Source organism: Loxodonta africana, chromosome 9, assembly GCF_030014295.1.
Source record: "Loxodonta africana isolate mLoxAfr1 chromosome 9, mLoxAfr1.hap2, whole genome shotgun sequence".
NCBI classification, from domain to species: Eukaryota; Metazoa; Chordata; class Mammalia; order Proboscidea; family Elephantidae; genus Loxodonta; species Loxodonta africana.
In genome coordinates this window covers 119,898,701-119,925,085 of record NC_087350.1, presented here as the reverse complement: position 1 = coordinate 119,925,085, position 26,385 = coordinate 119,898,701, and the positions used below count along the sequence as shown (strand labels likewise).

At 59.9% G+C, this 26,385-nt stretch overlaps 1 protein-coding gene across 2 annotated transcripts in view; it reads right to left on the bottom strand.

Moving 5' to 3' along the window:
• Positions 1 to 26,166, bottom strand: part of RXRA (retinoid X receptor alpha) — a 104,866-nt gene extending 78,700 nt beyond the window's left edge. Inside the window, exon 1 of one of the 2 annotated variants that reach the window (XM_064290630.1) lies at positions 26,039 to 26,166. In XM_064290630.1, coding sequence (XP_064146700.1) covers positions 26,039 to 26,066 — 28 coding nt within the window. In that variant the 5' untranslated portion in view covers positions 26,067 to 26,166. The remainder of the gene's footprint in view (positions 1 to 26,038) is intronic. The other variant, XM_064290633.1, reaches the window with a different exon arrangement.
• Between the last annotated feature and the right edge of the window lie 219 nt (positions 26,167 to 26,385).

The window sequence follows — 26,385 nt, the reverse complement described above, 5'->3', positions numbered from 1 at the left end:
CACCCCCTGGAGACCCCCACCTCCCCACACCCAGGGTCAAGTGCACAGCTCCCCCAGTCTCCGAGCCGCTCTCCCCACGCAGGCCTCCCAATGTGCCTGCTGCCCAGAACTTTCCACTCCCCTCTGTGCCTCGCTCCCACCCCACAACCAGCTCTCCATCCAGGCCCAAACCAAAGGCCCAAGTCCCTGTGAGGACAGGCTGCCTTCTGCTCACCAGCACCAACCACACCACGCCCCTTGCTGCCAGAACCCAACGCCTGGCTCTGCACTGACCCTCACCTCGGCGAGCTAACTCCCACCTCAGGGCCTTTGCACATGCTGTTCGCTCAGCCAGGAATGTCCCCGCTCGACGTCTCTGCCTGGCAGGCTCCTTCTCACCCCTAACCTCAGCGTTGATGTCACCCTGCAGGGAGGGTTTTCTTGACTGCCCTGGCCAGCCCTCCACATACCCAGGATCTGACCACCACCAGCGCAGGTCCCAGGCCATCCTGGCTCAGCTACTGCACACCTCCGGATGTGGGGGGCACAGCAGGTCAGAGCGGAAGCCTGCTTCCACACCAGCTGGGCTGCCCTCAAAGTTCCGACCACCCACCCAGGCCAAGGGGCCCGGTGTCTTCCCAGCATCTGGCATCCTCAGCGGCACAGGGGCTCGGAGACAAAGGCAGGCTAACCACCGAGGGTCACAATTAATCTCGGTCAACACCCAGAAGGTGAGCATCCTCCACCCAACGATTTACATTTTTATTAAATCACACGGGAAAAACAGAAACGTTAGGACTTCCCTCAGTTCCTTAACCATTTCTCTCCCTCCTCTTCACAAGGCCACCCCACACTGTCCAAGGTGAACATCAAGGTCCCCCAGCCCACCTGCCTTCCACGTCCACAGTGGCCACCCAGGGCCCTCCTGACAGGGGTTCTCCTGCCCAGGGTGCTCCTCCCACCCGGGCCCTGGGGGGAAGCCAGCAGACAGTGGGGACAGGGTGGCGACAGATGAAGGCGAGGCCAGGAAGCCAGTGTGCAGGTGGCCCCGCTAAGGCCCAGGCAGTGGGAGGGGCACTGGGAGGAGCAGGAAGGGTGTCCAGACAGGGGAACAGCACGTGCTCAGGCCCTGCAGGGGTGGGGGGTGGACCCGGCACCCAGCAACAGGAAGGAGATCATCCAAAGGGCTGGTCCTGGTGAGCCGAGCTGGGGCAGTGGCCAGCCAGGACTCCAACTTCACCCAGGGACCACAGGGGGTGGGGGGTGGGGCAGGGTGGGACTACAGCCAAGGACGGGGGCAGCATGATCTGGGTGGAACACAGAAAGAGCAAGCACCCTGAGGTGGCGCCGCAGGAGGTCCTGCGGGTCCACAATGTCACGCCTCTCTAGGTTGTCACCTGCATGGTCCCATTCCCAGACATTGCCCAGGCTGCAGCCCTTCTTCCAACCCACCTCCTGGGGAAGGATGGAGCCCCACAATGGGCCAAGTGGGGAGCAGCACCTCGTGAGAAAGGTGGAATAAGACACCATAAGACGGCTGAGGGACCGGAGTCCTGGCGTGGGAGAGGCCCTTCTGAATGGGGAACCTAGGCAGGCTTCCCAGAGGGGGCACTTAGGTAAGGTGCATCACAGCAGAAGCAGCAGGGCAGCGACTCCATGGCGCACCGGCTCTGCTCTGGCTCTGCCAGGAGCGACCCAGACTCAGGCATGAATGAACCTGGCTGCGGCAGAGGCCAGTCATTCTGCACTTTCACCACACCAGCAGCCAGGGGAGCAGGAGCAGACGGCACAATCAACTTCGGCTTCCACCGTTCCTCAGGCTGCTCCCCACAACAGGCGCAGACATTTTTAGCTCTGGGTTCCACAAACCCCTGAAGGGGAGAAGGCAGGTGCTGTTGGCAGGAAGGAGGTTCCGGGCTAGCTTCAGCTGCTGAGTTAAGACTTGGCGGGAGAGAGGCTGGGCCTGTGGTAGACTGTGCCAGGATGCAAGGTGAGCCAGGGTGCCCCAGGGCCGAGCAGGGAACCCACCTCTGGCCCCCGAGAGGAGATGAAAGCCCACTTCTGAACTTCATCTCAATTTTCAACACCTTGCCAGCATACACTTAACGACCCCCAACCCAGACCCGTACAACCTCACACTGTGCAAATATCAGCTCCAGACAATGCCCCATGGGAGCCATTATCCCCATTTCACAGGTGGGGAGACTGAGGCCCAGAGAACAGCCCTTGCCCCAGACTTTACCCTAAGCAGAGTGTTAGGTGCCCGCCTCCTGACGCACCCACTTGCATTTTCTCAACACCCTCTGTGGTTCCGGCACGCCCACACCGCGGCTCAAGTGCAGGCCTTGTGACCCCCCTCTCCCCCGCCCCTCTGCCTGCCCGCCCGCCCCACTGCCTGCCCATAGCGATTGCCAGAGGCTGGGAGCAGGCTTCAGGCACCATGGGGTTGCTACCAGCCCCCTTTCTCCGCCACCCAACACTCACTTGTCTGACACTGTACGGAGCTGGGAACCAGGCCCTCCTCAGCATGGATTCTGGGGGTTCCAGGGCTCCCAAGCCAGAAACCACCCCCACTGGACATGAGGGTACAGGGGACATAACCTGGAGGCACCTCCTAGGGAAGGCAGCGTTCAGGCGAGACCTGCAGACATGGGGAGCTGGCCCGTAAGGAACAGCACAGACCGGGGTCGGGGGGTAGTGACTGGTACTCCAGGGCACCAAGGGGCGTCCACTGGGGCCCAGCAGGGTGCAGGCAGCTGGCAGGAGAGCAGTACAGACCTGCTGAGAGGACCACCCATGGTCCTGGGGAGCATAGAGGACATTAGGGGGAACCGTCTTTAGCCGTGTACCTTGGGGAGTGTATGAAGAGGCCCAGGAGCCTGGAGTCCTGTCTCAGCCCCACTGCCACCCTCACACCCCACAGGCCCATTGGGGACCCAGAGTCAGGCACCTTCATAAGAAAAATCTGGGCTGCGGGCAGGTGCCAGGGCTGGGGTTTCTGTCGAGAAACCTCCGGTTTCCCCCAGCCTGCGGCTGCTGAGTCAGGAGCACAGCCCCCTTCCTTCAACCACGTAGGCAGGAAGCTGGGTTGTCAGGCCCACCGCCCCCACACATCCACGGCCCCCGGGCCCCACCAAGTGCCCAGCCTGGGCCGAACACAACAGCCAGCCCCACACAGCGAACACCCCCTTCATGGGACGAAATAAACCACCACGCCCTCGAGCATCACCCTGGAAGGGCACGCTGAGGGCCGGGGAAACTGAGCTCAGGGCAGGGTGGGGTGGGCTTGTCCATGCCCACGCTGCACAGACAAGCCCGAGGGCCACATGTGAAAACCTCCCCCACGGAGGGATGCTGGCTGGGCCTCAAGAGGGGCTTCCAGGAGGGGCACTGAGTCAGGCCTGGAAGGGTGTGAGTGAGGGCTAGGTGGGGACACAAGGCCGGGCAGTGCCTGCCCCACTAGACAGCACTCAGAGGGTCGGCAATGGGCCATGGGTGACTCGGGCAGGAGGGTGACAGGGTGCTGGATGTCACATGTGCTGACCACCCTGCCCCACCCCAGCTTGGGGAGGAAGCACTTGTTCCCACAGTTACGAAAGATCCTCTTCACTTGAAGAAAAAGGCGAACCAGAGTCACGCTACTCCCAGGCTCGGTCCCCGAGACCAGGGTCCCTGACACGGCACACCCACATGCCTGCCCCGATCACTGGGCAGGCAGAGATTGCTCTGAGTGACACGGTGGGGACTCAGGAAAGCCCCCAAGTCGACATCGAGGTTGCACCGGCCACGAGTCTTGGCTTCCTGGGGTCCAAATGGTTCTGGAACCAGCTGCCCTGAGACCCCCTTCCCAAGGTAGCAGACCCTCATATGGGCATTCCCCACACTCAGAGCGGTGCCCAGGCCGACTCTGGGAGCCCTCCACGTTCTAGATGCAGGGCGATGATGGGCCCTTGTGAGCCCACAGCAACCCAGAGCGAGACACCTGTCTCCTCACCACGGACAGGGACACACCAGCTACGGCTCTTCCCTGCCCCGGGCGAGAACTAAAGGTCAGATCCTATTTCAGTTGCCCCTCAGCAGCACCCAGGAAGCCAGGGCAACACCCCCCCCCCCCACAGAGAAGAAGAGGCGCTCAGAGAAGGAAGCGCCCACCGCAGGTCACACGGCTTAGAGGGGCCTGGCTGGTGGAGGAACCAGGCCCACGGGGCTCCTCATCCTGCGCTGCAGGATCCTGGGCCCCTGGCTGCAGTGACAAGGCAGCTCCCACTGGCCAAATGCCCTCTGCCCTGGGGCCTCCCAAGACAGGTCAGTGGGATCCTGTCATCTGTGCGGCCTCTCCAGGCAGGAGGTGCTCCCCCCACCACCTCAGCCCCCGAGAGGATTACCTGGCAGTACCAGGCCTACAGTGCACAAACCGCCAGCACACCCATGCTGCCCACCGCATCACTCACGCTGGGACAAAGGCCAGCCGGCAGCAGGACAGGAGAGAGGCTGGCAGAACCTGGAGCCACCTTCAGCGCCCTCGGGCAGGACTCCCCACCAGCAGGTGGGCCTCAGCTTGACCTCTCAGCCCTGCAGCCAGGTTGGCGGCTCTGCCAACCCAGGCACCCAGTGCACCTGAGTGACCACTGGGCTGCACCCAGGGACCCTCTATCTAGGTCTCCTGGGCTGCTTCTGGGCATCGCCGTTGCTTTCAGCACAGACCAGAGTGGGCGCTTCTAGGTAAGCCCCCCACCACATGGTTCTGGGCACGCTGTGGTCTGAAGGAAGTCCCCACTGGACCACCTCAGGCACTATGCCCTTGTTCTGCCAGCACCCGTGGCAGGGCACAAACACTCACCCCAGCTGGGAGGGGTCTGGTCTGACTCGGAGCTGTACTCACCCATAGTATTGAGCAGACATGAGGGGTCACTGCCTCGGTGCCAGCCGTAAGCTAGCCAGGGAGATAGGAGAGAACAGAGCACAGCACAGCCAGGCCCTAGCCTGGATTCAGTCCAGGCAATTACCCCCATGGCTCTGTGCAGGGCCCTCAGGGTGTCACTGTGTCCCTTGGAAGAGGGAGGGGTAGCCACTTCCACTGCCCAGTGCACAAGGAAAGGGGAGGCCTTGATGGAGCCGCCCTCTCTCCCCAGGCACCACCAGCCCCAAGACTCCCCCAGGCAGAGGCTTGGCAAAGGCCATTGGTGAAGTGCCCAGAGCAACATGTGAAGGAAGCCAGGCCCAGCCAGGGCAGGCGGGCAGCTCACAGCAGGTGGCCATCCCCTTAGAGCACCCCATCCACACAGAGCCTGCCTGCCCACCATACCTGAGAGGCCTGGTCTCAGATTCCTGCCCTCAGTCTGGCTGGCCTTGCCACCTAACCCCCTGCCACCTGGCCGCTCACCAACCACCGTGTCCTCCAAACTTCTTGGAAAGGGTCAGCCCTTCCCCACTGCACGGCCTCCTGACCCCTGCCCGGACGCTCCCCACTATGTGACCTCAAGCTCACACCCCACCTCAGCCCTTCCTACAGGCCAAGGCTCTAGAGCTTTCCCTAGCCCAACAGCTAAGCGATATGAGGCACTTAAATATGAAATGTCAAAGGAAGTCAGCACCATCCCACACCCCCAACACAGCTAGGGCCAGGTCCTGTTGCCCCCAGAGAGCCTGAGGCCACTCCCAGTAGGCAGTGGGCTGTCCACGGGCCAAAGACATCGCCCCTGATGGTGTGGACACGGGGCGCTTGCAGATTATTCTGGAGGCCTCCAGGTCCACTGTCACCCATCTCTCCCAACTCAGGACTCAGGAAGCAGCTGGCGTCACTCACGACCCACCACCATGGTATTCTCCCCCTTATCCCTGACAGGAATTTACCCAGCCTCCAAGGCCCAGTAAGTGCACTTACTAATGAAGATCAAAGACCACAGCCTTCAGTATGGATTACGCCTCAACATAAAGAAAACAAAAATCCTCACAACTGCACCAATGAGCAACATCATGATAAATGGAGAAAAGATTGAAGTTGTCAAGGATTTCATTTTACTTGGATCCACAATCAACAGCCACGGAAGCAGCAGTCAAGAAATCAAAAGACGCATTGCATTGGGCAAATCTGCTGCAAAGGACGTCTTCACAGTGTTGAAGAACAAAGATGTCACCCTGAAGACTAAGGTGTGCCTGACCCAAGCCGTGGTATTTTCGATCACATCATATGCTGGACAATGAATAAGGAAGACGGAAGAAGAGTTGACGCCTTTGAATTGTGGTGTTGGCGAAGAGTATTGAATATACCATGGACTGCCAAAAGAATGAACGAATCTCTCTCAGAAGAAGTACAACCAGAATGCTCCTTAGAGGCAAGGATGGCGAGACTGGGTCTTACATACTTTGGACATGTTGTCAGGAGGGATCAGTCCCTGGAGAAGGACATCATGCTTGGCAAAGTACAGACTCAGCGGAAAAGAGGAAGACCCTGAACGAGGTGGATTGACACAGTGGCTGCAACAATGAGCTCAAGCATAACAACGATTGTTAAGGATGGAGCAGAACCAGGCAGTGTTTCGTTCTGTTGTGTATAGGGTCCCTATGAGTCAGAACCAACTTGACAGCACCTAACAACAACAACAACAACCAAGGCCCAGAGCAATGCCACCTGCTCCAGGAAGCCTGCTGGGATTGCCTGGGCAGGAAGCATGCTCCCCTTTGCTGTAACAACTGCAAACCTGGAAAAGGTAGCAGAATACAGTGGTCAGGAGCTCAGGCTCTCGGCCCGGGCCCCTGTGCTGCTTTGGCAAAGTTATTCCAGCTCCCTGTGCCTCAGTTTCCTTGTCTGCAAAAGCAGGGTGAAGTTACTGGAAAAGAGGGGTTGGCCCCACCACCACCCATCAGCTTGTAACCTTGGAGTCTGGCTGCACCTCGCTGAACCTGTTCCTCAGCTGCTGATGGGGCAAAAACCTCCCCTAGGGCTGGTAAGGGCAGCAGGCTGGGTACAGGCCCAGCTTCAAGGGTGCTCAGCTTTCAGTCCTGGGCCTGAAGCCCACCCCTTGGATCCCAAGGCCCACAGCAGGCTGCAGCTTTCTCCAGCCTGGATCTCACAGTCCAACACCCCATTCCAGGCCAAATGCCACACACGGCCTGGGTTGTGATCACGTCACAAACAAGGACCCCCCAGGCCAGGCCAAGAGCCCTCAGGAGACACTCCCCCACTGTGGGGTCTCCATGCCCCGCACACTCAGCAGCACCCACCAAGGGCAGACCCTGGGCTGGGCAGGCTCTCCCAACAACCCCCCCCCCGGTAGGCTTCAATGGCCTTGCAGATGGTGGCCAGCCCCTCAGCAGGTCGAGCCAGAGCCAGCAGTGGACAAGGTTTGAACAAGCCTAGCCCTGCCCCGTAGCACCTGCCCAGCCAGTCCGAGGCATGAACGCTGTGTATTTATTTACCCACAGGTCCATGGCCCACCCCACCCAGCACCCACACCCACACCGTCATCCTCTCTCCTCGTCACAGCCACCCCAGTGCTCATTCTCCACCAAGAACCAGGTGTGAGGAAACTGAGTCACTGTCCATGGCCCCCCATCCCCCACCACCTCCTCCCGCTCCCCTTGGCTGGTCCCAGAATGCTCCCAGAGGATGAGGAGGGGCTGCCCTTCACAACTACCCAGGAGGGAGTGAGCTCCCCATCACCGGCTGCATGCCAGCCATCCCCATCCCCAGGACGCCGCGCCGCGCATCTCCGAGACCTCGTGCGCGGCCAGGCAGCTGGGTGGAGATGGGAGGGCTGGGGCCTATCTAACCAAAGTTGCTAAAAGGAACCAACAGGGAAGTAAAAATAGGAAATAAAAATACAAACACTGCAGCAGGCGGGGATGTTTGTGTAGGAAACAAGGCATCTCCCTGGCCAGCAGGGTGGCTGGGCTGCAGTCCGTTCCCAGCAAGGGGTGTCTCCCCTCCCCCAGCTGCCACCAGGCATGGGAGGAAGCCTCTCAATGAAAAGCCCCAAGAGCCTGGGTTCGAATCCTGCCTGTGCCGCTAACCAGCTGTGGGACCTCAAGCAAGGGACAGAGGGCCTCTGTGCCTCGGTTTCCTCAACAGCGAGAAAGAGTGAGGGCATGGCGGGCGTGCGGCACTATGCCACCACCCACTCCAGGGACACTATCTTCCCCACTGAAGACCCTCCAGCGGGGGCTGGTAAGGGCCCCCATTCCAGCCTAGCACCCACGTCTGTCTGCTGGGCTCCTCTCCACGGCCCTCCTGTCCACACACTCACTCCGCTCCCCCAAAGATGAGAAATCAGGAGGCAGAGCACCAGACTTAGAGCCCAGAGACCAAGCCTGACTCCCAAATCGCCCCAACTAGCTGTGTGCCCTTCAGACCTCAACTTCCCCATCTGCACAATTAGATGAAGCCTTCCCTCCTATCCTCTCCTGTTAGGCCTTTCCGGGTTCAGGCTAGGCTCATTCGTGCTAGTGTGCATGACTGACCCTGCTTCAGGACCACCTCAATCTCCCAGGGCACAGACCTCCACAGAAGAGAGACTCCCTGCTCCTGGAGCCCATCTGCCCCAGCTGGAGGGCCAGGGTGCAGCCACACACCTCCCCATCCTCCGTGGTGGTCTTTCTCCACTACCGGCTTCATTCTCTAAGGCACCTGTTGCAGATTGACACGTGGCTCAACGTTTATCAATAGGTAGAGTCTGCTCAGGGCACCTGCTGAAAGGTAATCTGAGTGCTGCAGTTGATTAATGATGTCTACCCAGTCTGAGCCTGGGAACAGGGAGACACTTGCCATGTACATGCACCCAGGGGCCCATGCTGTCTGATTTCAGTGCCTCTCATCTCCCCTGGGCCTCTCCAGTCCCTCTACTGAGTCAAACATTCAGCATCCCCTCACCTATCCCTAGGGACTTGGGTGGGCTCTGAGGGACGGCCAGAGAGCTCTAGGGTGTTATCGCTGGTCTGACCCAGCACCAGGCTGCCCCAAGCCAGCCTCTCCAGACAGAGGTCTTTCCAAAACACACGCCTGCTCTCAGCCTCTATGACTCTTGGTCCTCCTGGACTCAGCAGGAAGTCGAGCACTGCAGCCAACACTGACCCTTCTCTGCTGCTTTTCTTACACCGAGCCTTTGTCCTGCCTGAACTCCCCTGTACACACACACACACACACACACACACACAATGACCTGCCTGCACTCCCCTGAGTACACACATACACACACACTCTGACCTGCCTGGACTCCCCTATACACACACACACACACTCTGACCTGCCTGGACTCCCCTATACACACACACACAATGACCTGCCTGCACTCCCCTATACACACACACACACTCTGACCTGCCTGGACTCCCCTATACACACACACACAATGACCTGCCTGCACTCCCATGTGTACACACACCCACACACACACACTGACCTGCCTGGACTCCCCTGCACACAAACACATACACACCTGTCTGAACTCCCCTGCACACACACACACACACACAGACCTGCCTGGACTCCCCTGCGTGCACGCACACACACACACACACTGACGTTCCTGCACTCCCTTGGATGCGCACACACACAAGCTCCAGGGCTGTCCCCTCTCTGCCTGGGGCCCTTCACTAATTGAGGGAGCCAGGCCACACAGGCTGTGAGGACTAATCTCAAACCTGGACAGCAGGGGTGGGGGTCAGAGGGCACACAGACACACACCCACACAAACGTGCACAGGCGCTCACAGAGACACACGCTCACATGCACACACTCTAGCTTCAGAACCCGGTGGCGGGAGCACACTGGCCTGTCCCTTCACTCCATGTGGGCCTGGCACCAGGTCCCTGAGGAAGGCAGCCAGGGAGGGAAGGAGGGACAGAGCCCAAGACCACAGCGGTCTCAGTCTTTCTGCCGAGTGCCCTCCAGCCCACTGACTCTGCAAAGGGACCAGTGAGCACGAGGTGGGGTCCCACGGACAAGGGACAAATGGCAGGGAGGAAGACACAAGGACAGAGCTGGGGCTCCAGGCCCAACCCACAGGGTGTGCCTCCACAGGACCCACCCAGACACTGGGTCCGGGGGTGGGTGACCCAGATCTCGGCAGGCCAGAGTCCCCAGGCTGCTGGCTGGCGTGGGCTGCGAGCCCAGCAGGGGAGTCCAGAGCGAGACAATGATGGTGACAACAATCACCTCCTTGTTCTCAGAAGGCGGCCAGGGAAACGGGGAGGGAGGGTGGTAGGCAAGCCGGCTGCCAAGAGGGGCAGGGGTCAGCAGGGGACGGGGGAGACTCAGGGCGGCCATCTCTGCAGTCCTGGAGGGCTCCGTCCACTCTGAGGTCCCCTGAACCCCCTGAGCCCCGCGGAGGTCTGCTGGCTCCCTGAAGCCATGACAGGCCCCTGGCCCCACATGCCCCCGAGTTGGGTGGAACAAGCGGTCCAGCCTCCGTGATGGCAGGAGGCGGGGGGAAGGCTCCAATAAGGAGCTCCACAGCTTATCAGCCCCGTCCAGGGCCAGCTCGGGATCCTGAAGGCACTCCACCCGCCAGCAGGCACGAGGGCACTGCCCTGACCAGCACCAAGACAGTTACTGCTCACCAGCAGACAAGGCACACAGGCGGCTTCAGGCAGGGAGCTCGGTGCCCAGATTGCCTACTGCTGATAGGCGAGCCTGCAGCTTCCCCGTGTAACGAGGCCAGCGATGGCAGTGGGGGCAGGCGCTGCCTGCAGTTGATGACCCTGCGACCTGGGGCACTGGCCTGGGCCAGAGGGGCCAGGTGCCTCACCTGGGCTGGGAGCCGACCATTCTGGACTGAGAGCATCCACACGTCCTGCAGCCACTGGATGGGATCACGCCCCAGGCACGAGGAGGCCCGTAAATTTCACAAGCATTCTTTTTTTATAGACCACGGCCCTCGCCTGCTGAGGGCAGCCAAGAACACGTCGGCGGAGATGGCATAGGTCTAGAGGAGGCTGGTCCCAGGCTGAGGGACCACACACCTATTCCCCTCCCAGTCTGAGGAGTGAGCCCCAGAGGAGGCCGGAAGCTGAACTATGAGGACACGCAGTGTCCTGGGCCCCCAAGCCGCCTGCCCAGGGGCAGGCCAGCATGGTCCCATGTGCAGATGTGGGCACTGAGCTGCCCCAGCCAGGCCAAAGGAGCCCAATGCCATACCCTAAGCCACCCGCTCCCAGGTCCAGCTCATCACCCTGCCACAGGGCCAGGCAAGCTATAACCACCAAGGAGCAGTCCTGCGTGGGCCCAATCACAGCAGACACACTGGTGATGGGACATGCTACCACCTGGAGCCCCTTGCTGCAGCAGGGGGCAGGATCCTCCCTCCCAGAAGTATCACGGAGCAGCTGGTGGGGCCGGAGGACGCACAGGGGACAATCTGCAGCGCCCGCCAGAGCCAATGAAGGGTCTCATAGCCGCCCGCCCCACAGTAGAGGGGCCACCCCCTCCTCAGGGTGCAGGTCAAGGGCCCCCAGGAGACCAGGGTCTTCTTCCCGCCTTCTCTGCGGCCAGGCGCACACTTCCCGCTGTGCTCGGGGTCACCATCCACCAGGGCAGGGGACATAACCCGCCCAGCAGTATGAGCCAGGGCTGAGAGATCGGGTGAGAGAAAGCCCCCAGAGCCCCCTCCTGGTCTCCGTCCCTCTGGGTCCCATCCCTGAGTAGACACCCCCAACCCATGTAATCCAGTCCAGAGGACCCCGCCCCTTTCTCAGGCACTGCCCACTGGCCTTTCCCTGTGGGTACCAGATGCAGCTCAGATTCACCCCGTCCCAAACCCAGGTCCTGACTGTCCTCAAACCCGCTCCCTCCACAGTTTTCCCCAATTTAGTGAAAGGCTCTGGACACCCCTCACCATATCACCCCCACTCCAATCCATTGCCCCCACTTCTAGTCTGGACTCCCACCCTGCCCTCCAAAGCCACTTCATCTTCGGCAGCAGAGCCTCCCAAGCAGGTCCAACACACCCTCCCAGGCCAGACCCTCTGATGGCTCCAGCCCCTCGGAGTAGAAGACCTCAGCCTCCTGCGGTGGGCTCCAGCCTCACAGCCCCCCACTCCTCCTCAGACACTCCAGATGCCCTTTCCCTGGTGGTCCTGTGATAGGAGCTCCTCTACAAACCTGTGGACCAGTCCCACCATCCCTATGTCCCCACTCTGCCCCTCTTCCTGCCTCACTCCTCATGCTACCCACTGCCCTCCCTCCCCCTGGACCACCAGCCCAGATGGCTGGCCTAAGCAGATTCTGGCAAAGTGGGCACTTCTTAAGCCTCGCCCCTCATCTCCTGGCACCTTCCTGGGTCAGCACGCAGCGGTGCACAACAAAAGTGGCTGAGCTGAACGAGACCCACTGCTGTGTTTCTCTTAGGGTCAAGTTCTGCAACCGCCCCACTTCAGATTTGGTCAGGAACACAGCTGCTACAGGCTTTGAGCAACAGGGGTACCTGGGAGTCAGGGGTTGTCCCGCCCAGGGGAAGGCACACAACTCTGTGCGGGGCAAGAGGACTTTGGACTTGAGAGCTCTGCCTTCCAGGCTCTGAAGATGCACAGCTGAGACACAAGTCTGAGGATGCTGACTTCTCCCAGGTGAACTCCTACATATCCTTCACAACCCAACTCAGACATCCCCAGCCCACTGCAGACTAGAGAGAGCTAGAAAAACTTCCTCTGTGCTCCCAATGCCTCCTGACACCACACTTACGCTGTCACCGACACCAGACAGGGGCAGGGATGATGTCACTAGTCAGCCTTCCTTCCCATGCTCACTATGAGTGAGGTGCCCTTATATTCTCTTGTTTAAGCCTGCCTGCTTCACCCGCTATGGGAAACGGATAGCCTCACTCTACAGATAACAACACTGAGGCCCAGGGAGGTTTAAAAACATCTTGTCCAAGGTCACGCAGATGGCAAGTGGCAGCCTGGGCCTCCATCCCAGTCTGTCCAACCCCAGGCACCTTGCTCACCACTCTGTGAAGCTGGGCCCCACTCAGTCTGCCTCCCCAGTAGCCGGTCAGGACCAGACGGACGTGCACACGTGGTGGGTCAGATGGACAGATGGATGGCAGGTACGCAGGAGGTCTGCTCGGAACCTCTTGGTCCTGATCTACCACGATGTACACAGCAGCAAGAGGAAACAAGTCCAGCCAGGGGGGCCACTCGGGGCCTGAAGGTGGCCCCTCTCTGAACCGAGGACACTTGATGTTGTTGTTAGGTGCCGTCAAGTCGGTTCTGACTCACAGTGACCCCACGCAGAACAGAACGAAACACCGCCCGGTCCTGCGCCATCCTCACAATCGTTGTCATGCTTGAGCCCACTGTTGTAGCCACTGTGTCAGTCCATCTTCTCAAGGGTCTTCCTCTTTCTCGTTGACCCTCTACTTTACCAAGCACGATATCATTATCCAGGGACTGGTCCCTCCTGATAACATGTCCAGAGTATGTGAGATGTAGTCTCTCCATCCTTGCCTCCAAGGAGCATCCTGGCTGTACTTCTTATAACACAGACTTGTTCATTCTTCAGGCAGTCCATGGTTGTTGTTGTTGTTAGGTGCCATTGAGTCAGTTCCGACTCATAGCGACCCTGTGCACAACAGAACGAAACACTGCCAGGTCCTGCTCCGTCCTTAACAATCGTTGTTATGCTTGAGCTCATTGTTGCAGCCACTGTGTCAGTCCACCTTGTTGAGGGTCTTCCTCTTTTCCGCTGACTCTGTACTTTGCCAAGCATGATGTCCTTCTCCAGGGACTGATCCCTCCTGACAACATGTCCAAAGTATGTAAGATCCAGTCTCGCCATCCTTGCCTCTAAGGAACATTCTAGCCGTACTTCTTCCAAGACAGATTTGTTCGTTCTTTTGGCAGTCCACGGTATATTCAATATTCTTCGCCAACACCACAATTCAAAGGCGTCAACTCTTCTTCCGTCTTCCTTATTCATTGTCCAGCTTTCACATGCATATGATGCGACTGAAAATACCATGGCTTGGGTCAGGCACACCTTAGTCTTCAGGGTGACATCTTTGTTCTTCAACACTGTGAAGACGTCCTTTGCAGCAGATTTGCCCAATGCAATGCGTCTTTTGATTTCTTGACTGCTGCTTCCGTGGCTGTTGATTGTGGATCCAAGTAAAATGAAATCCTTGACAACTTCAATCTTTTCTCCGTTTATCATGATGTTGCTCATTGGTGCAGTTGTGAGGATTTTTGTTTCCTTTATGTTGAGGTGTAAACCATGCTGAAGGCTGTGGGCTTTGATCTTCATTAGTAAGTGCTTCAATTCCTCTTCACTTCCAGCAAGCAAGGTTGTGTCATCTGCATAATGCAGGTTGTTAATGAGTCTTCCTCCAATCCTGATGCCCCGTTCTTCTTCATATAGTCCAGCTTCTCATATTATTTGTTCAGCATACAGATTAAATAGGTATGGTGAAAGAATACAACCCTGATGCACACCTTTTCTGACTTTAAACCAATCAGTATCCCCTTGCTCTGTATGAACAACTGCTTCTTGATCTATGTAAAGGTTCCTCAGGAGCACAATTAAGTGTTCTGGAATTCCCATTCTTTGCAGTGTTATCCATAGTTTGTTATAATCCACACAGTCGAATGCCTTTGCATAATCAATAAAACACAGGTAAACATCCTTCTGGTATCCTCTGCTTTCAGCCAGGACCCATCTGACATCAGCAATGATATCCCTGGTTCCATGTCCTCTTCTGAAACCAGCCTGAATTTCTGGCAGTTCCCTATCGATATACTGCTGCAGCCGTTTTTGAATGATCTTCAGCAAAATTTTGCTTGCGTGTGGTATTAATGATATCGTTCTATAATTTCCACATTCGGTTGGATCACCGTTCTTGGGAATAGGCATAAATATGGATCTCTTCCAGTCAGTTGGCCAGGAAGCTGTCTCCCATATTTCTTGGCATAGACGAGTGAGCACCGCCAGCGCTACATCTGTTTGTTGAAACATCTCAGTTGATATTCCATCAATTCCTGGAGCCTTGTTTTTCGCCAATGCCTTCAGAGCAGCTTGGACTTCTTCCTTCCGTACCATCGGTTCCTGATCATATGCCACCTCTTGAAATAGTTGAACATCTACTAATTCTTTATGATATAATGACTCTGTGTATTCCTTCCATCTCCTTTTGATGCTTCCTGTGTCATTTAATATTTTCTCCATGGAATCCTTCACTATTGCAACTTGAGGCTTGAATTTTTCCTTCAGGTCTTTCACCTTGAGAAACGCCGAGCGTGTTCTTCCCTTTTGGTTTTCCATCTCCAGCTCTTTGCACATGTCATTATAATACTTTACTTTGTCTTCTCGAGAGGCCCTTTGATATTTTCTGTTCAGTTCTTTTACTTCATCAATTCTTTTGCTTTAGCTGCTCGACACTCAAGGGCAAGTTGCAGAGTCTCCTCTGACATCCATCTTGGTCTTTTCTTTCTTTCCTGTCTTTTCAGTGACCTCTTGCTTTCTTCATAGATGATGTCCTTGATGTCATTCCACAACTCGTCTGGTCTGCGGTCACTAGAGTTCCGTGCATCAAATCTATTCTTCAGATGGTCTCTAAATTCAGGTGGGATTTTTTTTTTTTTAGTGTATCCCAAAAGTCCATGGTATATTCAATATTCTTCACCAACAACACAATTCAAAGGCATCAGTCCTTCCTGAGTGCCCGGGAAATCCCAGGTTCACCCAGGTTCACATCTAAACCAAGGGCCCACCTACAGTGGGGGCTCTGCCAGACGGGGCTCTCAGCCTCAGATGGGAGCCCCCTCCGAGGACCCCAGGGCCCCCAGCTGCGAGGGCTGGGCCAGGGACTCCTTTAGGGCAGGGTCCAGGCCCACAGTAGTCAGCATCCAGTAGACACACAGCAGAACTTCCCTGCCCTCAGAAATCAGGAGGGGTCCTGAAGAAGGGTAATTCAAGGATGATAATAACTTCAAAGTCAATTTTGCAAGGGACAGGCCCACCTTTCACAGCACTGCTGCAGTTGAGGGGCGGGGAGGGGGGCGGTCAGAAGGGGGCATTCATTTACTCTGCTTATGGGCCTGAGCTCCCTGGAGCTGGGGAGCCAGCAGTAAACAAGGCCTGGGAGCCTGCAGCCACTGATTACAGGGGGAGGGGCACCTGGGCCCTGTGCTGGGAATCGCTGCAGGTCGAGGCTGCTGCACTTCCCACCTCCAGCCAGGTCCAATGTCCACCTTCCATTCCACAAACAAGGAAACCAAGATAAGGAGAGGAAGTAACTCACCAAAGTCACATAGTCCACGTGGCAGAGCCAGGACAGAGCTACTGGGCACAGTCTTGCGGGGACCCACCTTATGAGGTGAATACTCGGGATGGAGGAGAGGGGAGAGGGAAGATCCAGACCCCCTCCTGGAGTCAGTCCTCCACTAGGACCCAGGATGCACCACCCGCCCCAGGGCCTAGGCCGCCTCCCCACCGTCTAGGCCCCGAGGGCTGGGCAACGGTGACTAAGGCCCCCCTCCCGGCCCCCCTCCCAGCCCTCCTCCCCGACCTTGATCCTGGGTGGTAAGTCCACCAACCAGGGGTGGGGTGGGGTGGTGGCACCACCCCATGGACTCTGGTCCCTGCCGGGGCTGTTTCCCCAGTCCAGGAGGAGAGGACAGTGAGGGATCAGCACAGCGCATACAAAGGAGGCTCCTGGGGAAGTGAACAGCCCACGGAGGGTGAGGCAAGACCATGGCAGGACCAGGGACACAAGGGATTTTGCTTACTGGTCCAGTTGTGAGGATTTTTGTTTTCTTTATGTTGAGGTGTAATCCATACTGAAATCTCAGCGGTTCTACCCAGAAAGTCACCCAACAGTGCACCCACCCCAGCAGCAGGGGCCCTGAGCTGTTGTACCAGCCCAGGCAGGGTCACCCACACTCCAGACCAGGCATTCCAGGACTGGCTCAGAGGAGCTGGGGCCGCCACGTCACAGGCAGGCCCACTCACAGCCTCAGCCCTCACAGGGTTAATCACTCCCAGGTCAGCTGAACCCAGCTTCTGCTCACACGTCCCCACTAGTCCAGACCTGTAGCCCAGCAAAAAAGGGGCAAGCCAGAGGAGCCTGGCCACGGCAGCCAGTGATTCTAAACCCTCCAGGAAGGAACCCCACCCCGTGCCCACCTGGAGCATCCCCTCCCCATACACTTGACTGCGGCCAGAACTCCCTGAAGACAGTCCACTCATTCTCTCTACTTGATTCTCTTTCCACATCCAACCCAACACACTTCTGTTCATCCCTCAAAACCCAACTACAACATCACCTCCTTTGACTCCCAGGCAGTTACACCTCCTTGCTTTGAGCTTCCAAACACCCCCTGCCTCTGATACACCCTCGCTCTGAGGAGCAGCCCTGGTCACCTGCAGCTTCCCCAACAGGCTAAGAGTGCCCTGAGGTTGGAACAAGACATTCGGGCCAGCCCCCAGCAGCAGTGGGTGCCTGGCACATTGTAGGTCCTCCCCAAAGATCTGAAACAATTAAAAGCAGAACCCCCAAGCCGTGCAAGCTGGCCACGTGCTAAGGCCCCACACGGATTACTGCAGGAAGCCTTTGTACAAGGCCGACCCCACCAGACCCCCGATTTACAGGTGAGGCAACTGGGGCCCACGCAGGTGAAGACCCCGACCCAGAGCTCGTACTCACAGTCACACAGGTGGCCTCTCTCACCAACAAGTTTTAGACGTGAGAAAGCTGGGGGGAGGGGGCAGTGAGGTGGGGGCTGCAGGGCGATAGGACACTAGGCAGGACCCTGGCCTTCATGCTGGGGGCACTGGGGAGCCACGGAGCACTCCAGGAAGGGCAAGTGGCAGAGAAGGGGCTAGACTGGCTAGGTTGTAATGGTAGCTAGCTCTGGGACTGACCTCACTCAGCTACAGCCCACTGTTGCCTGCTCTGCCCACCCCACCCCCATTCTCAAGGTCCACTATGTCCCATAAGACACCCCTCAGCCCACATGCAGCTGGACACAGCACTCCCAGTTCTAACCAGAGCCAGGCCCACTGAAGTGGCCATACACCCCACCCTGGCCGGCTCAGAGCATGGCTTCCCAGCCCCCATGGACCCTGTAGCCATGGGAGGGCACAGAGGCATTTCCTGGGAAGCTTGTCCCAGTCCAGTGTACCACTGGCAGTCACCACCCCAATCGAAAAGGCCAGGGCACTAGAGGGAAAGGCAGACACCTCTGAGAGCCAAAAAAGGCCCAGGGAAATTGAGGCCAAAGAGAGGAAGCGGCCTGCCGGGGCCACACAGCAAGCTACTCAGACAGCAGACCTCGACCAGCCCGGCACCTGGCCCTCAGCTGCACTTGGCAAGGGCAGAAGTGGATGGTCACTGGCATGCCTGCCTGCCTGCCTGCCCACCCTCCCGCCCGCCTGCCCACCTGCCTGCCCACCTGCCAGCTCGCCCACCTGCCTGAGTGGGACAGGAGCAGGCAGCTCAGGGGATACCCCCGAGCCCCCTCTCCAGAGCACAAATGTAAAATCTCCTCCCCAGGAGCAGCAGCGAGGCTCGGATGAGTCCAGCCCAATGCCACCTGGACAATCGCTCGACCCCATGAAGCTGGGCACCAGGAGGGCTGAAAAGATCCTCCAGCTCTCCCGATGAGCACCTCACCAGCAGGAAGCAGAGGCCCAAGGCGCACCAGCCTTGCTGAGCTCAGAGCTGCTCCTCGCCAGCCTGTCCCTGGGGACACCTCTCCTCACCTGGTCCTCACCTCTAAAGTGTGCACACACCAGCACCCGCCTGGCCACCGACAGAGCTACAGTCACCCCTGTCCCATTCCCTAACTGAGCAGCACCTGGGTCTGGCGCTCTGCTCCTAGGCCCTGCCCAAAGGGGCCCCAGAAACAAGAGAAGGTGGGGCCCCGCAGGCACACCCACCGACCTCTGCTCCTCCAGGACGGCCCCAAAGCCCACCAAGGCTCCAAGTCACTGAATCCCCACACACCCCACAACACCATGCTCTACACTGTGCACAAAGGGGGATGTGGGACCACCGGGGACAGTCGGCCAGCAGCCTCCCGGAAGGACATGGCCGTGGCCGTGGCCATGGATCCGAGACTACGGACAGGTGCAGAGGATGGTGGGGGCACGCTGGAGTACAGCCTTTCTAGGCAGAGACCGCAGCATGAGCACACTGCAGGGGCGCCTACCTGCAAGGGGCCTGGTACCAAAGCAAACACCAAACCCACTGCCCTTGAGTCAATTTCAACTCATAGCGACCCTAGAAAATAGAGGAGAACTGCACCACAGGGTTTCCAAGGAGCAGCTGGTGGATTTGAACTGCCCACCTTTTGGTTAGCGGTCGAGCTCTTAACCACTGCAACACCAGGGCTGTCAATTCAGACCCCTGAATACCCCAGGAGCCATGAGCGCAGCAGCTCTACCACTAGGCTGTCACCACCTGACCTCTGCCCTGGGCCAGCACAGACACTTACACAAAATTGGTCAATTACGGGACACTCAGGTCCCTCCCGGCTGCCGGCCTCCCTCGCCCTGGGCAGCACCAGGAAGCCTGTTGAATCAGTAACCTCATTACAGCCCCACAGCCTCACCCAGCCAGCTTTGAACTCCACGGGGCTTCCTGCGGCCACTGGAGGCTTGACACACGCCTGGCCCGGGCCCAGCTCACTCTGCCTGCCCGCTACCCTGGAGGCTCCAGACTCAGGGGCCAGCCTCTGCCGAGATCATTGCCATCAGCCCTGTGCTAGGGCAGGGCAAGGAAACAGAAGCCCAGCTGGACATCACCGTTGTCAGACAGGCCAACAGAACACAGGGGGGCCAGCGGCAGGCTCTGTGTCACCCCAGAAGCAGGGTCTCAGGCCCCTCTGAGTCCCTAGCCCTAGCTGCCAACTCAGAGCAGCTTAGAGCCAAAGGCCTAGCCGTGAACAACACACGCAACCATCTCAATCAGGGCAGACCCCAGCTCCTCACAGAGGCCCTCAGCAGCTCCAGCTTTGTGGCCTTACAGTCAGGCACTGCCTGCTGGACCCTCAAGGGCTCCGTTGTCCCCTTCCCCAGCCCCAAGGTAGGTCCCCACCATGGCCCAAGATTTTTGGGGGCCCCACCCTGCCCACAGTGGCCTGGCGCCCTGCTGCCCATTGGATGCCCGCACCCACCCCCACTTGGGCAGGTGATGTGGGCCCGGCACCTTCGCCCAGTCAACCTCAGAACTGCCCATTGTCACCTTCTGCAGAGATCCGGGGCCCAGGATGGGGGGAGACGTGGCCCGTTTGTTCAGATTCCTGAGCTCCGAGATGGGTTAACGGGGGGTGGGGTGCAGGGTGTCTCCCCAAGGCAGGCAGGGCAGACCTGCCGGCCTCTCTCTGTGAGAGGGTGTGTGCCAAGGAGCCTGGGGGGCCCACACTCCTGCTCAAGGGGCCTCTGGCTAAGGAAAGTGGGCCCCCTATGCACCCCAGGGACCAGCTTAGCCCCCAACCAGGAAGCCACTCCAGTTGGGAGCTCCAGCCCAGCCTGCTGCACCGGAGGGCTGGTACAATCATCTGGGACTGGACGAGGTCAGGGAGCCAAGGCCCCTCTGGGACAAGTGAGCTGGCCAGACAGGGCTACAGCTAAGCTACTCCATCCCCGCCACGGGTCTCCCCACCTCCTCTATCCAGCGCCCCACCCACCATCTCCAACCCCCCTTCTACACTGCGGTCAGAGGCATGATTCCGACACGGATGCGGATGCGGGATGCCGGCAGGCAGAGCTCCCAGCCTCTCGGGCCTCTCCTGCCTCAGCTCCCCAGGCCTGGCTGCTCCAGCCACTTCCCAGGCCTGCCTGCCTGCACCACCAGCAGGGCCTTTGTCTCACCTCCCTGCCACCTGCAGAGCTCCTCCCCAGCAACCACCTGTTGCAACCTCCCTCCCTCAGCCCAGCAAGGAGCCTGGGGCCCACCCTCCACGCACCCCACCTCCACAGGGCTCAGGAGCTAGGCCTGGTGCCCAGGAGGTGCTCAGTGAGGTCCCTGGGGATGAAAGGTGTCCTCGGGGCTGAGCCAATCCACAGAGGACTCGCCCAGGCTTCGTTCCAGACACGCTGGGAAGGCATGGGGCTGAGCACTGGGTATGTCCAGACCATGGTGTGGTGCATGGGCTGTGTGTGTCTGTGTGTGTGTGTGTGCACACATGTGTGCATGCAGGCCATGTATGTGCCCGTGAGCACGTCTGTGTGTGTGCGTGTGTGCATGCATGACCTCATACATGTGTGTAGGATGCACATGTGCAAGCTGTGTGTGCGTGTGTACATGTGTTACTGCAGGCATGTGAGCACGTGTATCAGCGTGTACAAGTGTGTGCGTGCCAGTATGGGAGCATGTGTGTGTGTGCGCGCGCATGTGCATGTGTGTGCGCACCGAGTATGAACGTGTCGGTGTGAGCGGTGAGCGTTAAGTATGAGCAGGTACACGTGCATGTGTGTGCATGTGTGAGTGTGCTATGTGTGTGTGCACGTGCGTGTGTGTACGTGCGTGTGTGTGTGCAGGTAGTGATCGGGTATATGGGCATGAGTGCGCGTGTCCATAAGCAAGTGTGCGCACACCCAGAGCCTGCACACTCGTGTGCAAGCCCCCCCTTGCCTGCGTCGGCTGGGGCCAAATTTACTTTGCTGCTTTCTGCTCCATTTCACGCTCATTCAGCTGCTGAGCTAGACAATTGCTTTGTAACTCTAGGGTGCAATTTCCCCGTCTGTGAGGCGCTGGGGCACAACTGCTCAGAACACCTCGCACCCGCCCGGCTGGGTGTACCAGCGCCTGTCCCTCACCTCCTGCGGGCCCCGGGGGAGTATCCACGGCAAGGAGGGGCAGGACTGGGCCTCGGGGATACAGCAGCGCTGCCACCCCACCTCCGTGCCAAGCAGGGGCTGGAGGAGGTGGGGTCAGAGGACACTGGGGCCCGGGGCTTTCACAGGCACCGAAGAAGGGCTCTGCGAATGACCACCTCATACCAAGGAACGGAGGGTGGTGGGCAGCTCTTGTGCCTGCACCCGCACCCATATATAACACCAGCACTCGTCTTGGCTCGAAATCTCAGCACCCACCCTGACCTCAGCTGGGAAGCACAGGGAGCACACGGCTCCGTCCGTCTGGAGGCACGCCCCACGAACGAAGCACCACGAACCCCAGCCGCCCACAAGACAGGTGGCCTCCCCACACACCGGAAGGGACCACAGTGAGTCCATTTTACAGATGGACAGCCAAGGCCACGGAGGCAGCTGGGATAGGACAGCCGGCAGCTGAATCAGGAAGGTGCAGGTCCTGTATCCCCTTCCCCCACCCAGGGACTCCGGGTCATTCAGAGAGCGTGGGTGGGAGGGAACAAGTGACAAAGGGGCCCGAGTGGACAGGAGAAGGGAGAGAGAGAGAAGGACGGAGCTGTTCCTTATAAATGTAAATGCTCCAGCAGGCCGGCATCCGCCAAGTCCACTTGCCTGATGAGCGCCCAGACAAAGGTCTGGAGGAAGGTGACCCCCAGCAGACGCCTCCCCCAGTCCCAGCCTCCAGGCTCCCTATGAGCTCAGTTGGCCAAAAGAACCTAGGTGGAAAGATCCAGCCCCCAGCCCCATGCCTGTCCTTCCAACAGCCACTCCATGGAAGCAGCCCAGTTCATAGGCCACCTGAAACCCTGGCCACCAAAACCAGCTACAAATGAGAGCATCCACGCCGCAGAGAAGGGAAGCAGGGCAGGTCTCGGCGTGCAAGGTCCAGCCTCGATGATGGTGCCTGGCCCTGGGCCAGCTTGGTGGCCTCTGTCCTGAGCCTGTGGGGACAGCCAGGCACAGGAGCTCTCTTCTCTCGAGAGACCGGCTCAACTCACCATTCAAGGCCACAGCCCTGGAGTGTAAGGAGCCGAGGCCAGACCCCACACAATCTGGAAAGGGAAATTCCCAGGCGGCAGCCCACGCCACCCGCATCTGAAGTCTGTCCCACTGGATCCCCAGGGGCCCTCTCCTAGTCAGAACCCCCTCCCGCACACCTCCTCTATGCCGCTGAGGGCCACGTAATTCCACAACAGCACCCTTTCCAGGAGAGGGAACCAAGACGACCACCAACCAGAACCACCAACGGGGCAGGAGGGGCAGCGTGTTAGCGGGGGGGCTCCCCGGAGGAAGTGACCCCCTGACGAAGCCCTGAAGGACAGGCACAGCTGGAGGAACTGCCAGTGGCCAGGCAGCTGGCCCACGCGACCAGACTCTTTACCCAATCCTGCACCCCACACACCCCAAGGGGCTCTGAGACACCCGCCAGCCCTTGCTGGGGCCCCAGCTCCTCCAGCCATGTCTGGACAGAGGGCGTGAGGGCTGCCCACTCCGGCCCAGGCACCTTGGCCGGCCAGCCCCAGGCTGCAGGCAACGAGGCCATGGCCAGGCCAGCATCTGAGGGTGTTTTTCTCACCCTCACGCTTCCTCAGTCAACAAACAGAGCCCCTTGGAGTTGACCAAAACAGACGCCCAACAGTCGGCACTGCCCGGGCAGAAACGAGAACTGCCTTGTCAGGCCCAAGCTGGACTCCAAGCCCTGCCTCCGAGTCACATGACCCTGTTATTTTGGGAGGCCCCGGAATGTGCTCTATTTTGGGTCCCGAGGGCTCTGATGTTACCAGGAGCCCCCAGAGCTCCCGGTGGGGCGGTCAGCAGGCCTCCGGCCTTGCCGCTGGCCACCCATCCTCCCACAGACCGACAGCCACAACAGCCGAGAGGGTCTGGTGTGGCCTGGAACCTTTGGACTCTGAGGCGCAGGCTGGCCAGCCCAGCAGACGGGGCCTTCCCCCAGCCGGTGCGGGAGCAATAGCCCACTCTGGGCGGTGGAGCAGGAAGCAGGGCAGCCACCAGGCCTCAATTCCTTCCAGATCTGTACATTGGGCTCGCTGAGCCGCTCAGTGGGTGGTAGCTGGGAGAGTCGCAGTGAGGGCAAGGTGCCTCAGCCGGCCAAGGCCATGGAAGCCCTCCTGCCTGAGGCCTTGAAGGGGCCGACCTGCAAGGGGCGGTCGAGGCCTCCAGCAGCCCCACATCTGCAGTGGGTCACCAGCTGGGCCCTGGGCAAGCCGGCGTGCCGACACTCACCCCCCACAAAGGATTAGGCCGTGTTGACAAAAGGGCTTAGGCAAGTAGCCTCTTAAAAGAACCTTCAACTCCACTGGACTTCAGAGCTGGTCACAAGCTTAGAAAAAAATAAAATGTAATCAGAGCCCATGACTTGAGCTCAGGCCTGGGGCGTGGGCTGCCTGGGAGGCCTCGGGCGGGCGGGGTTGGGTTGGGAGTGAGCATAGGCCTTCGAGCCTGGAGAAGGTGGGAGTGCTTACCGGGGCCCATGGGCACTGGGTCAGAGGCACAGCCCCACCTGTCCTGGGCACTTGGGCACAGCCACCCTGCGGCCTGGGCCTGCCCTCCACGCAGCAGCCTGCACCAGCTCCTAGAGCCAGCCCTGTCCCTCCAGCGTCAGGACAGGCATCTGTCCCATTCCAGCACCCAGCCGGCGTACAGCCAGGCCCCGATCAACATCACAAGGGCCCGAGAGAGAGAGCTGAGCACGCTGTCCCAAAGGGAATCTTCAGGGGAAGCCCAGTTGAGTCCGAGTGTGTGAGAGAGTGTGTGTGTGTGTACGCGGTGTGCACACACACAGACTTTTTATGGGGGGAAGGAGATGGCTATGCCCACACAGGGACCCAGCCACCCCCATGTGAGGCTGGCAGCAGTAGGTTCCAAACAACTCAACTTTCTTTTCTCCTTGATGCAGACGCCGGCACCCACAAGCTGCGGGTTCGAACCCCAAATCCACCACTCTGTAGCCTGGAACCTCAGACAAGACACTTCCTCCTAGCCAGTTTTCTCATCTGCAAAATGGGTGGAAGCGAGCCCACCCTTGGGGGCTGCAGTGAGGAGGTCTCCATTAGTACAGAAAGTTCCGGGGTGAATTACCTCCAGGAGGACAAACTTTGGAGGCCCCCTCCACACTTATCCTGAACAGATCCTGGGGACCTCAGACCCTCTCCCCAGCATCCCGTGGGGCAACCCTACGCTGGCTCTGGTCCTTTGCCTCCTAGGCCAGGGGGCCTCTTCCACACTGCACCCCAGCTGCAGGGGGTGGGCAGGCCGGAGGGGCCACGGGCTGTGGCCTTCATTCCTAATCAGCTGTTTTAATTTCCATTCAGCAGGAATCTGTCACCCAGCCTGACAGGCTGGCGGCAGCCCCTTCACCAAATTAATATCCTTCCCAGGCTCGTTTATAAAGTCCCCACTCCCCGCCTCCCCTGGCTCCGAAGCCCTGGGGAGGGCAGTGCGGTGGGGCCATGCCCCCTCCTCCAACTAGGAGGGCCTGGAGTTGGGGGCAGTGGGCACTGGGCAGTAGGGGAGAAGGACAGCCAGCTAGGATACAATCCCTGTGTGTGTCCTCCTCCCAAACGTATCTTCAGCTCCAAGGAGCACCCCGGTGTGGGAGTGCGGGCCCCATTTCTGGGATGGGCCTTCCCAGATCAGATGGTCCTGTTCCTACAGGCCCCTGGGTGACCTGCCCACCCGGCTTGGGCGGCTCTGGGGTGGGGGGTGGGTCCCGGTCTGTTTTCTCCGCGGGCATACACACCCAAGGGGCCAGGGCCCGGGCCTGTGGCTGCGGAGGCCAGCGAGGGCCCAAGGCGGCCCGCGGGGGCCAGGGCGCAGGGGAGGCTCCGAGGACAGAAGTTCCTCCTCCTGCTGGCCGGGCCCGCGCTGGCCGGACCAGGACGCCCGCCGGCCCGGAGGGAAGTGCCCGGCGGGCGGGCGGGCGGGCGGCCGGCCGGGAGGCGCGGGGCAGGCGGCAGCCACCCCGGCGGCGGGAGTGCTCCGAGCGCGATGCCCGACGGGGGGGCCCGGGCTGAATTGAGTCGGGGGGACGGGGGATCCCCTGGTCCCGAGTGAACCTGCCACCCCCAGGCCGCCCACTCCAGCCCGCGACAACTCCGCTCCGGCCCGCCCGCCGCCCACCCCACGCCGCGCGGCCGGAAAAGTTGCCGGCCCGGCCCCCGCCCGGCGCGGCCACCTCGCGGAGGGGCGCGGGTCCGGGGTCCGCCCGCCGCGATCGCCCGCGGCGACACTCACCGAGCGGCAGGAAATGCTTGGTGTCCATGGCTGCGGCTCGCTCATGCCCGGCCGGCGGGACCAGGCGGCGGCCCCGGAGGCCGGCCGGGCCCAGGCGCGGGGAGCCGGCGGCGGCGGCGGGCGGCGCGCGGAGGCCGCAGCGCGGCGAGTTGTTGCAAAAGTCGCCCAACAATGTAAACTCCGCGTGCGCGCGCCGCGCCCCCGCCGCGCGCCCCCGCCGCGCGCCCGCGCCCCGAGCCGACCGCGCCGCTGCGGCGCCGGCGGGGGGGCGGCGGGGGGCCCGCGACGGGCGGGGACTCGGCGCAGCGCCGCCGCCTCGGCCCGGCCCGCTCGGACCCGGAGCCCGG